Below are 13,473 nucleotides of genomic sequence, written 5' to 3' on the forward strand. Positions count from 1 at the left end.
GTAGGTTCATTGATTCTTTAATGGCGGTAGATTAATTAATCTATTTCTGTTTTGTCGATTTTCAAACCTTTCAAAAAGTACGTAAAACTTTGTTTATTTGTAACTATCCATGATTAACAGATAACTTTTAGAGCCAGACACTTAACATATATGACATTATCTAATATTTCCACGTGTTTAAGAATATTTAGTCCTTTTCATTTTGCTGCAGCCGCTATTGTTTTTCAAGATGTCAATGTTTGTATTATGGACCCCCAAGGCACTGGGTCAACGTCTGTGGATTCAGTGTAGTCTGAGCTCACAATGAGTGTGCAGGAGCAGAGAAAAAAGAATACGTATGTGATTTTTGCCGATAGACGAAAGAAAATAAATTTCCTCTTTTAACTATTTTATTATATAATTATCTATTTTGATAGGACAATATGTTTTTCATGATATGTATTTCTTTCACAATAGTTTGTTTTTAATCGATTACTTTTTTTGAAAAGCATTCAACGTTTTGTGATTTTTTTTATATTTTCCGCACTTAAAAAATAGTGGGGTCTAATAACCAGCACATTATGACTTACGACTCAACTGCTCACTTTTCGATAATGCTTTATACAACTTTTCTTGTAAGTGGAGAATTATAAATTAAAAGTTAGAAATGGGTTGCCAATAGAATAAAGAACCTAAGCATATCAGGAATGAAAAAATTAAGCTTATAATTTACAAGAAATAGGTCAAAAACAAAGTGGGATTCTATATTACCACCATTTCCTCTTGTATATGAGCGCGTATGTACATACATATGGCCTTTCTAGGATTCCCATAGCTTCGGTTTCGGTTTCGACAGAAATTTACACATGACCGAATATTCGTTTTCATCAGTTTCGGCCGAAATTAAAAAAGATTCTTTCGGTCGGACCCTAGACTCCTTAAACTCCTTAAACGAGAAAACTGAGGCAAACTGGCGTGACATAAAGTGCAACACGTGGTATTCTTCGGTAACAATGACATCTTTAATAACCGGTTCAACAATATTACAGTGTCATAGGATTTCAATTACATACGCATTTCAAATTACTTGGTTTTTCATCAAATAAATATACATACATGTGTGTGTGTGTGTGTGTTTGTGTCTGCGTATATAAGTATAGAATTCACGAGTGTATGTATGTATACTGAGTGTATGTACCTGTTTTATGTATCTGCGTGTTGTGTGTGTGTATATATATATATATATATATATATATATATATATATATATATGTATATGCATGTGTGTCTTTTTATGTGTGTGTTACGCGCAAAGTGCGGATGTATTGCAGTTAAGTTACGCTACGCTTACGGATAATCTCGGGATGCACGATCGCTTCTTCATCGCGCACGGATAATATACATTATGCACGGATAATTAGATACATATAATCCCGGTGACCATTTCTCCTCGTTCCGCCCTCTCTCCATCTTGTGATATGTGTTCTCGCGTATTGCGATGTTCTGTCGTAACGGACTGCTCCCATCTCGCCGTCTCCCTTCTTCGCAACACTTGGGAATTAGACTCGGTTTCGAGGTGAGAAAAATATCGTTGGGAAACTAGCGCCCGTGTTTTCACTCTAAACGTCGTTCCCGATAGTGCTGAGCAAGGTTTTAATATATACAGAACGCACTTTGCGCTTCGTTCGCTTTGCACAACGTATTATGTATGTCACCGAGGAAGCTACTTACACATTAGCAGTTTAGGAGCCTAAATCGATGAATATCTTGAAGACTCCAAATCGCTTTCTTAATTTAGAATTTTTTCTCAAGCGTAGAAGAAGCAACGAATTATCCGCAAATTGTCCAATAATTATCTACAGGTTATTAATATGTGGAATTTAGAAATCTTCTGTACACAATAAAGAAAATTCTTGTCGTTTCCACTCCGACTTAACAGTTATAACAAATGATACATCATATAATCGTCGAAACTTAACGAAATTTGTGTATGTGTACAATAACAGTAAGTTTTTCATATTATATAATTATAGCTGAGGATCTCAAAAGCAAAATGAAATTAGCGATAATTTCCTTTTTCGAGAGAAAAATAATTATCAGGAACAAAATAATCTTTTTTCAATAAAGGATCCTTTTTTGGTAAAACAAAAAACTTTTTAATGCGTTTACTATGTTTTTAAAAAAGTAACTCACTATTTTTCGAGGAACGCGAGAAATGTATATATATATATGTCTTTTCTTCTTTATTCAAAGAGAAACTTATCTCGTTCCAACAAGATTCAGTTTTCTATTTCACTTTTAAAATCCTCAGATTCTATTCCTAGTGTCAGGACAATAACACCTTTGCCCAGCACTGGCCTTCAGTCCCGACGCAGAAGAAAGAGGATTCTATACTCACGTACACACAACTGTCGCGTTCACAACACTTACAAACAATATGATACAAGTAGGCAAGATACACCGAGTGCCCCGGGACTACTGCCACTATCGAAGACCACGAAGACGACTTTTTAGAGAGGTCGAACGAGCAACGAATGCTTGCTTCGATTATCGTGGCTTCGATCGAAACGTAAGCGCGATTGAAAATGAAACGGATCATTTCGCATAGTAAGTTGTGTAGATAGAAAGCAAATAAAATCCAATTTTAAGCGAAAGTTTTAACAGAATTCTAGCTTGAGCTTTTCTTATACGAAAATAAAGATAAAAAAATTTGTAACTGAAAAAGAAAAGAGTGACAGTTTCGGGACACTCAATACGCGACGTATTCACGCGAAGGAAAAAGCTCCTTTCTTCTCATTTTCGCGCGTAATATATATTTACAAGAGCAGAAGAAGCTACGAATATAATTTTATATACGATATATATACATACACATTACATACATATACATATATATATATAGATGTATATGTATGTAATGTGTATGTATAACCGTAGTGCAACTGACGCAACGCCTTGCCGATAATTATCACATAATCACTTTAACATTGTAACATTTGTAAACTCGATTTCTCACTGGTCTTGAATCGAAAAGATAAGAGATTAACATCACAAATGTAAATTCTTAAAATAATGAGCGAAAAAAAAAGAATGTTTATCAAAGTACTAAAAGTTACCAGTTGAGAATGTATCCTAGAATTTGATTAACATATCTAATTATTTTAATGATTTCAGCTAAAAGTGACATTTCAATATTAAAGAGTTAGAGAAGCACAAAATCTATCTAATTACTTTCGAGATCTTATTGCATTGACCTTCGCTCGATTTGTTCGGCGGAATCGCGACGATAACCATCAACCAGGCCAGACGTTGCCGTTACCTGATAAAATCCTTAGCTTTAGAGGCCAGCTCATAGAAACGAAATGCCATTGCGGAGAATAAAACACACTCTTTCTCTCTTCCACGCGGCTATAAAACAAAAACGCGTAGCCTATGTTTAGGTACATATGTATAGCGGTCTAATATAGAGAGTGTATCTACGTTACGTTAGGTCGGGTTACTTGCTTGGATATATATCTATTATGGGGAGAGCTTTACAATTATTCGCTCGTACTACGCGACCACGGGGATAAAAACTGCAAAGTTCAGGCACTGAATTAACTCAAAGCACTCGCGAATCAATTCTCGAGGATCCGCGCGACGATGGGCGAGTGGTCCTGAAGTCCGATCGACGCGAGCGAAACGGATTCCCTGACGATCGAGGAACCTCTTCTTTTCGCGTCCAACACGCCGGCGATGTAATCGCCGTGCCGGTATATGTGTGTATAGTGCTATAGTTGATTAACAACTTATTTATTTGCTTCTCGCGATGTTTCTTAGTATTGACGAGTAGGTACGAATGTGTGCTGTGCCCTCGGCCGTAAGGCTTGCCGGCTATCGCCGAGAAAAATCGTAAAAGCAAATTTTTATATATCTAAATAATCTTCTTCTAAATAACTCAAAAAAGAAATTTTGTTCTATCTTTTCTTTTTCACCCTGCTTTGTGTTTAAAAAAATAATTATGCATGTGTGCATTGCTCTGCAAAACAACGTTAAAGTAAATAATTATTACTTTAGAATAATTTAAAAAAATAGAGTAAATAATGTATCTAAAATAAATAGAAATGCATCTTGAGAGAGCAGCTTGCGATAGTCACCGCGAAACCTTGCGTCCAAGCCACTCCGACACATAATAAAATTTTTGACATATTTACATACATATAGAAATTATTATGCACGCCTAGATACGTCTAGATATCACACGCGATTTGCCGCGTGAACCGAACTCCCTCCCCCCCCCTGTGACCAGTATTCGAACGAAATATATATCCCTACAATTAGAAAAGTAATCTCATAAAAATACAGATATGTTTACTTTAACGCGCTCGCGCTTTGGTACTGATATTGCTCCATTATTGCGGCAAAGTACTCAATTAGTGCGAAAGAAATCGTATGACACTGAAGCGAAGAAACAGATAATTATAATTAGAGAAAAACATCGTGAAATGTTATAAATATTAGGGTTATATTATAAAGTTAACTTATCAATCTTTAATTATTTAACAAAATAGAAGTCGACTTCTTTAGAATTCTAACGCTATATGTGTGTTTTTGTTGGTATATAATATTGCAAAAGACATCGTTTTAGATTCTGTTCAAAAATAGCAGAAATAACTTTCTTTTCATATCTCTTTTAAAGACAAGGAATGAGTATAAGGACAAGCTTTCAGACATTGAAAATTACCTGGAATAAAAATTTGTTAGTAGAACAGCTTTAATTATTACCTGCCATTTCCATCAATGTTCGTAATGCTTATACCCATTGTTTATTAATAATAGAATATGTAACAAATAACAATTTTAGAATATATACGCGTTTTATTTGAATCACCGAAAACAATTCTTGTAATATAAGTTTCACTATTAACATGTTGTCTATGGCATTTTAGTAACGAGTATTTAAAAATCGAAGCAGAGATGAGAGTACTTTGCCAATACAGAGCGATTCGTGGGGCAAATCGACCGCCCTCATCACAACCCCACAACTATACAATCGCCTACTTAACTTAAAGCCTTATTTCCTAGATTTCTGACGTCTTAATTAGTGATATGATATTTCCGTTCAGCAATGTACGGTTCTCAAACGAAAGCATTAAAAACTCAAGACTTGCCCAATGGCAATCCGCGAGCGAAGGTCCTTGCTGATGGGAAGCCTTCGTCGCGGCCGTGAATCCTCCCTCTATCTTTCGATCCGTCTACAGTTCGCGCAATGATTTCTTGCAGCCCGAATAAAGAACGTTGTCTCTTTTCTCCTTCCTCCATAGCACCGACACATCCCCCCCGTCTTCTCACTCTAATTTTATTTCGATGTAGTTATTCTCCTTAAGGTCCTTATTATTCCCGACGAAGACGACTACTGTCCTTTCCGCGTGCTTATCCGACCGTGCTTTCCCTTCCACTTCTCTCAACGTCTCCTATCCCGTCTCTTCCTTTCCCCTCTTTCCTCGCGACTCGTATTACCAGCTGCGCACGGAAGCTCGAGCCAGGACCATCAGGATTCACTGTTCGCGGACGTAAACCCATCGCGAGAGCTCCGAGGGAATCACTTTGGAAGTCGTTGCACCTGCCATCCCCGATAAACACCTACGATACTCCGGAGGACGATCGAGATCCGGCGGAACGCCGCGCCGGCGCGATCGGCGATCCTCCCCCCCCCCCTTGATCGAGCGTCCCGATCGCCATCGCTGCCCGGGAGTTCCGCCGAGCCGCCGCGCCGTGCTCCGCGATGACGTCGATTCTTTTTCTTGCCGATATAAGTGGAAGCCTGTCACGAAGACTCTCGAACACACTCTCGAGCGAAGGGGACGCGCATGCGCGATCGGTTAGACCGCTACGGCGACACTCGGCGACGGACGTCGCTTTAGAACATCCCTTGCCTGAAGGGGTTGCTGTCCCCGGCCGGCCGCTGATCCGCCGGATCCGGCCTTCTGAAAGGGTTTACGTCAGCCTGGGCAGCACCCCGCTGATCCTGGCGCTCGGCCACGTAATTCCTCTGTTGACTGTAGTCGCCGGGCTGAGCGTAGCCAGCCGATTGATTGTAGACCGGCGGCTGCTCGTGAGCGGGTTGGTTGTAACCGCCGATCGTGTTCTGCGCGCCATAACCGCCGGCGCGCTGATCGTAACCGATCTGCCCCGCCGTCTGATAGTTCTGATCGTAGCCCTGATCGATATTCGTCTCCATACGCGTCTGGTTCAGATGGTTACCGATCTCGCCAGTGATCGGCCGCTGTTCCTGCAGCACGTACGTCTGGTACTCCTTGTCGGGCGGATCTTGCATCAGCACGTTTGCCTCGTCCTGGAACGGCTTGAAGTCGTAGATGTGACGCAGGTAGTAGAGGACCGGCGCGTAGAGCAGATTCGAGAAGGCGATTCCGATATTCAGGGCGGTGAAGCCGATCGCCTCGACGACCCCGCCGGCTATGATTGGACCCACCGCGTACGCCAAGCTGTACGAAATGTCGGCGATCGCGTAGATGCTACCGTACACCGACACATACCTAACGTCCACTAGGTAGCCTAGGGTGGGCAGCAGCGCGGTGTCGATAAGCGCGATACCGAAGCAGATGCCGCACAGCGGTATCATCAGCACCACGTACGAGCTGGAGAACGGTATGATGAAACAGCAGAGACCTTCGAGCGCGAGGCCGCCCGCCGCCATCAGCCATTGATATTGCGGATACTGCTTAGCCATCTTCACGGTAATTATGACGCCGATCACGTGCGGGACGAAGGCCGGCAACCAGATCATACCGATTTTCCAGTTGTCGTGCGTCATCGTATCCTCCATCCATAGCGAGATCGTCGGCTCGAGGAAGGCGAGCGCGACGTTGGACATCATCAGGGCGCCCGCGCACACGGCGATGTACGGGTCTATCAGCAGCCGCCAGATCGGTATCGTTGACTTGGCGGCATTGTTACGGCGATCTTGCATTTGTTGCTTGATCGGCTTCATCACCAACAATAACATGAAACCGTCCGCCAGGCTGACGAACGCCAGGATCAGGAACGGCACCTCCTTGCCGGCGAACTGGTAGAGGGCACCTCCGAACGGCGGCGCGACCAGGCAGCCGAAGCTGATGAACGCCAGTGCGATGCCGAGCGCCTTCGAGCGTTCCGACTCCTCCGTGAAGCGATCGGCGATCATAGCGAGACCGGCGGTATCGGCGAACGCGGAGCCGACGCCCTGCAAGCTTCTGGCGAAGAACAGCACGCCGTAGCTCTTGCCGCACGCAAACACGCTGGTCGAGAGGAACATGATACAAAGACCGATCATCATCGGAATGTCGTAGCCGATCCGATCAATCAGCGCGCCGGAGAACGGATTCACCATCAGTTGCACTATTGCCTTCGACGCGAATAGCACTCCCGTGGCGGAGTCCTGGCCGTGATGACTAGGCGCGCCGGTAGCGTTGACCGGTTCTTCCTCGACCTCGCCGAACGCGCCGATATATTTAAGGTAATCGGGGATAATCGGTACTATCACCATGTACAGCATGTTGTCCAGTAGCAGCGCCACGCAGACGATGACCAGGATCAGCTTGCGCTGAGCTTTCGGCTCTTGCAGCTTCGTCCAGATGATTTCCTTGAGCTCACCGAACTCCATGTTGAGTATCGGTATCGTCGTCATGGTTCCTAGGTGTAGCCGCCCGCGGGGCGACCGGCGTCTTCTGGGTCTTTTTGTGTGTGTCTTAGTGGAAGGGACTAACCGCGGTCACAACCAGTCGTGTGACCTCGGGAAGCGAGCGTGACGACGAGATCGTCGCGATTGGGGCGGCGCGCATCAGGCCGGGCCGGGGGTAACCTACAACAGATCACCGATTTGGCAACGATTAGCTCGCGGAAACAAACTGACTTCGCGTGGAACACGCTTCCGCGCGCGCTTCTATACGCGCGACGGCAAACCGCTTCGCGAGAACGCGGATTCGGAGAAGCGACTCGGGACTGAGGGAAAGAGTTGCCGAGAGGAGAAGATAGGGGAGCCCTGACCCGGCCTGTGGTCAGCGCGAAACGATATCCATTCACCCATCACCCCTCAACCCCCCGACCCCAGCTTTGTAACCCCCGCGAGCACCATGAACGCATCAACTACGGTCTTGCGTGCGCGAAAGAAACACGTCGCGGAAACGCACGCCCGCACTCGGCTTGGCTTTTCCTCGTAGGCTGTGCTCCCCTTCGCCCGCGTGAAAGAGAACACGATACCGGATAGAGGCTCCCCCACGATAAGACGTCACGGGATCGACTCTATGTACCTGAGCGAGCCTTGCTGGTGTATTGCGTATCGCATTACGGCGGAGATATAAACAGCACGAAAAAAAGTATTGAGAAAACAAGAGGCGAGGGTCGATGTGACGTGCTTGTCATCGGGGTCATCGCTAATCACTTCGCGGGTGTTAGTGTCGAAGGGAATGGCTTGGTAGTAATTGTAGACAATATTGTTTTTTTTTTTTGTCAAGTTTTCGATCGTTGAAACAATGACCAATTAAGATAAGAAAAATAAATAATGTATATTAATTGGGTTCCATTAAAAATTATTGTATGTAAAGATTTTACTATTTAAATTTGCATTATTTTATTTATCGTTATTTATCGAAGCTAGAAAACATTAATAGCTAAAGTAACTCCATGAAAAAAAAAGAATTGCGCTAAAGTAGGCATTTTCTTCTTTTATTATAGATGCAATTTATTAATTTTTTAAAATTTTCTTTCTATAATTTCTCGCCTTTTATATATTTTTTTAATTACCAGAAGCATAGCGCAAAAGCACGATGAAAAATGGCGGATTTAAATTATAGTTTAATAGTGTAATGAAATAACTTAAAGAGTGTTTCTCAAAAGATTTGAAGATCGTAGAAAGAAACTGAAGTAATATCTCGCGGTCTGACGGAAAAGATTGACAAGTGCAGTTAACAAAAAGTGCACTTATCAACTTTTTCCTGACATTTTAACAATCTAGATTAACAATCTACCTAATCTAATTTATTTCTTTCGAGAAGTGAATTATTTATCGGAGGATCTTGCAGTTTCATTATTTATTTACTCTATCGTTATCTTATCCTAATTTGTCAGGAATTTTTTACGACGGTAAAAAGACGCGTGCCCGGGTCGATAGCAAATTACTATAATAACACGCGAACTAACATTTAAGCCGGGACCTTCGGGCGACCGTCCGGAACGACGCGATGGCTCCTCCGCGTATTCTTCGCGCGTTTGCGAAATGGCGCCTGTCAATCGTCGTCATCATCGTGACTCTCGTTAATGGCGCAACGCGATCGATCGACGAGCTCCACTACGGCAACGAGTCTTCTCGACGTACGAAAGAAGACCGCACGTGTAAAAAAAAACGGCGTTTCACCGACTTACCGGAGTTACTGGCGAACTTCTGCTTGAGGGAATTGGCGAGGCGTTGGGAGCCCGCCAAGGTCGGAAGACCGGCGAGCAGGCCGCTCAGAGTCGAAGCGACGTCCGATCCGTCTTCGTCCTTCGAGTCGTTCACCGACTCCTTGGCTCCTCGCGTCCCCGGGCCCTCCACCTTTTCAGCCGAGTTCACAACCGCGTCTGCAATGGCGACAATATTTTGCGGTCGAACAATTCGCGGACTGTTAGAGAGAGACAATGATAAATTCGTTCCATTAGCCCGGGAATGAATGGGGGATGATACAGTTGCAAATCTGTGCCACGGAAACGGAAATTTATCTTTGATGAACTCGCGGCGCCTTCAATTTGGGTCAAGCATTACTATATATAATGTCTATTTCTACCAATGCGGATTAACTTTAATCTCGGTTTAACCTGCCTTTTATTCTTTATAAAGCTCTAGAAAAAGATAAAAGACAAGTTAATCCGCATTGATGGAAATGGACATAAGTCAGAAGAAGAGAAAAAAATTGGATAAGACAGCCAAGTGATCTAGTGACCCGCGTTTAAAAAAATAGCTCCTTTTTATCACAAAAACATGGAAAATATTAGAATACGCGTTACGAGGCTATACACATTTTAATAATAGAGTTATACGCTAACGTGTATAATTCGTGCCCCTCTAATAGGACGGAATTGATAACGTTGGGAGGGTGGGACAGAGTCCGTCGACCTTCGAGAGTTAAAATTCATCGTCATCATATATTTTTAACCCGCTGCAATCGTGCGTGAGGCAAACATCGTGTGCAACGCGTATTCCGTACTCTACATATTCATACGTCCTCTCTCTTTCTCTCTCTCGTATATATACTATCGACACAATTTTTACTAACCTTTCTATTATCTTATGTACGCGTTACCAATGGGCGGATTTAAATTTAGCGTTTCTGCGTCTATCTATAACATTTCCCGAGCCCTATACCATGTACATTTGAGGAAGACCGGGCATTACACACGTGCGTAACTTCCCAAGGTAATTTTTGCTCCCCTTCGCTGCATCGCAATATAGTTATTTGGCAGCCACGTGTTATTTCGTGCGCCGTTGTTTGCGGAGGGCTGAGGGCAGATATCCTATTACCCGTGTCGCTCGAGTGATCGCAAATTTCCACCGGAATACTAGGATTTCTTGGGCGACAATTGGACCGCGTTATGCAACATTACGACGAGCTACATTCGGGGGGAATTGGACTTGATTGGCTTGATGAAAACAGCCGCTTTACGAAATCTCCATTCTTAATCTCATCATTTCTACTCTCTGGCAGCAAATGTTACTTTATATATATATATATATATATATATATATATATATATATAATTATGATTATTAATCATAATTAATAGTAAAATAGAGAAATATATATATATACATATTTGCGTCCTATTTAATTCTCGATCAAAATTGCGATGTAAAATGTCGAATTGCAATGGCATTAACGTTGATATTAACGTCTAAAGTATTTCACGAGAAAACATAGAGCTAAAGTAGGCACTTTCTGTAACAAACTGTGCTAATAGATACAGATAAAAGGCAAGACAGAAATACTACAACGGCATAGTGTTACTCGAGTTACTTTCTCGACTTTTGAATGAAGTTTATATCGCATTAAAAATCTAACAAATTGTAACGCGTTCGTCACGAGGAACAGAGATAGATTTAAGCTCGAAATATATTGACACAAAATTGTAAAATAAATGATTAATATTGAGAATGTGGTAATTTGTGCAAATATATTACATAGTATATTACATAGTACATTAAATTCTCTTTCAAATGACACTTAAGCGGAGCAAGCCAGAGAAAAGCGTAAAGATAAATCATGGAAAAATATTGTGCGCCATAAAAGTAGCTATCTAGAGTATACCATGCTAAAAATTCGATCAAATTGTTGTTGCAATGAAGATAACATTTTAACACTAAATGAACCAAACAGGAGAAAATTGGATATCAATAAGAAATGGCTGAGAAAATCAGAAAATCGTTTAACGCAATTTGACTGCCATCGCTTCAACGTTAATCTTTCCCAACTAATCAAGGAGGTTTTAGGAGATGAGAATTTTTTTGTTAGATGTAGAGCTCCTTTTGGATTCGGAGCAGGAGAGAAGACCAGGACAATTCCTGAAATGGTCAACAAATGTCAAAGACACGAGAGTGAAAAGAACATTAGGAGTTTTATCCGAATTGTCGTACCGGAAGCTACCGATTTCCCTCAAACGATCCTAGCGAGTCGCGCACCAGAGCGCCCATAGAGAAATTCCACCACCGGAAACGCGCACGTATATATCCCTTTACGAGGAAGACATGGGCGAGGGACATCCTGGCGAGAGGAAGGACGACACGGGGAGCGCAGACAGGAGCAGGGAACGAAATCGGCCGGGATACTTACTAAGACCGAAGGGCTCCCAATGGCAGGGGCGTCTCGGCGTGTCTCTCCGTCGGGGTGGCTTTGGAACGTCTGCCCTCGGAGTCCTCCCCGCCACCGGGTCCGCCGCGGCGCCCTCTCTCACCGTCACGGCGGCGGTGGCGGCGGCGGCGGTGGCAGCGGCGGCGGCGGCGGTGGCGGCGACGACGGTTTCGCCGCGGAAGGCGCGGCAGGGCGCAGCCGCGGCCGCCAGAATCCAGGGATTGGCGGCGGTGAGGCCGTGCGTCAGCCCCCAAACCCTCCACCATCGACTGTACGGCACCCTCCGCCGCATCCTCCTCGGGGAGGGGAAGGGTGGACGGCGGAGAGGAGCGGCGCGGAAGAGGGCGCAGGCGGGGGGAGGGAGGGCGAGACCAGGTATAACGACGACGGTCGATGCTGCGCGGTATTTCTGGCGTCAGGTCGATATCAGGCCTCACCTGTGTGCGAGGCGCGCTATGGGCTGCCTGCCTGCCTGCCTGCCTGCCACCCCGCTCCGAGGGTCGAAGGGGTTCTCGAACATGCCCTGCTCGTTTCTCCCCCCGGCCAGTGGCTCTTCAACCGGCGGATCGTCAACCCTCTCGCGTGCCTACCTGAGGCCGCCACCTGAACGCCGCGCGCCGTGCGAGTGAGGGTAAAAGGTGAAATTGCGAGACCCTGCCTCGAGTGGCGGCTCGACCGTGAGTGTGGCGCGTTCAGTTTTCCAGGAGACATCGCCATCCACGTTCTTCTTCCTTTTCGTCTTCGTTCACCTAGCCGGGCTCAGGGGGATTACCGATCGTTTGCCGGCACTTGACGCGCTCTAACGCGCGCTGGTGAATGTCAGGCCGGCATCGGCCACAGGATAATGGCCGCGGGCGGAATTTCGACGCTCCGTTACGCGTCAGTCGGCATTCGCTCGTCACCGTCTGATCGCGAAGTTGACCAAATAATATTCGGTTTTGTTCGCATCTGTTTATTCTTAGCGAAATTGTAACTTACGACTGTAAATTTGCCTGCAAATTTCCTTAATCGCATAGTAGATTAATATTATAGTAACACTGAACCTGAAATAAATTGATATTGAATGCAGCATTAAAGTCTCAGAGGACGCTGCTCTTTTCCTCTCGATATAAAACAGACATCTTCGATGTCTGTTGATATAAAACGCTGACGGCGGACACGGCAAAGTAATAACAGATCGAAGCTTTTTTTCTCTGTTCCTGTCGATGCGCAACATCAAAAGAATATCGTAAAATTAAATTAAATTAACAATTATCCTCAATTTTCATGTTGCGCAGAACGCAGAGAGAACCCGGCAAAGTCAATGCTAATCACGTTGGAGCTTACTCTCCCTTTTTCGCGTCGGTGAGAATAAACGTTGAAAGGACACGACGAAGTCAATGGCAGCCAGGTTAGCTGCGCACGAGCGGGTTGAGGATCAGTAATGTTCGAAGGGGGATGCGGGAGGTCAAAAGTCGGGTGACCGAGGCGCTGCGTAACAGGTTCGCGCTGATGCCGTAGCTGATCGCTCGACTCCTGCGTAAAGCCGATAGATATAAGGTCAAAGGTATTTTTATATCGGTCGCTAGCAAAAACGAGCGCGCGTTACTTGATACGCTATCAAAAGCTTCATGTTTCACAATTGCTTACATATTTAATA

At 44.3% G+C, this 13,473-nt stretch overlaps 1 protein-coding gene across 7 annotated transcripts in view; it reads right to left on the reverse strand.

Moving 5' to 3' along the window:
• Positions 1 to 12,141, reverse strand: part of Vacht (Vesicular acetylcholine transporter) — a 92,746-nt gene extending 80,605 nt beyond the window's left edge. For 6 of the 7 annotated variants that reach the window (XM_071781408.1, XM_071781411.1, XM_071781409.1 and 3 more), the window contains exons 1-2: positions 11,817 to 12,141; positions 9,379 to 9,573 (exon numbers count right to left, since the gene is read on the reverse strand). In XM_071781408.1, coding sequence (XP_071637509.1) covers positions 9,379 to 9,573; positions 11,817 to 12,126 — 505 coding nt within the window. In that variant the 5' untranslated portion in view covers positions 12,127 to 12,141. Of the gene's footprint in view, positions 1 to 979; positions 7,820 to 9,378; positions 9,574 to 11,816 lie in introns of those variants that run through there. The other variant, XM_071781414.1, reaches the window with a different exon arrangement.
• Between the last annotated feature and the right edge of the window lie 1,332 nt (positions 12,142 to 13,473).

The sequence above is a fragment of the Temnothorax longispinosus genome, chromosome 6, assembly GCF_030848805.1.
Source record: "Temnothorax longispinosus isolate EJ_2023e chromosome 6, Tlon_JGU_v1, whole genome shotgun sequence".
Lineage (NCBI taxonomy): Eukaryota > Metazoa > Arthropoda > Insecta > Hymenoptera > Formicidae > Temnothorax > Temnothorax longispinosus.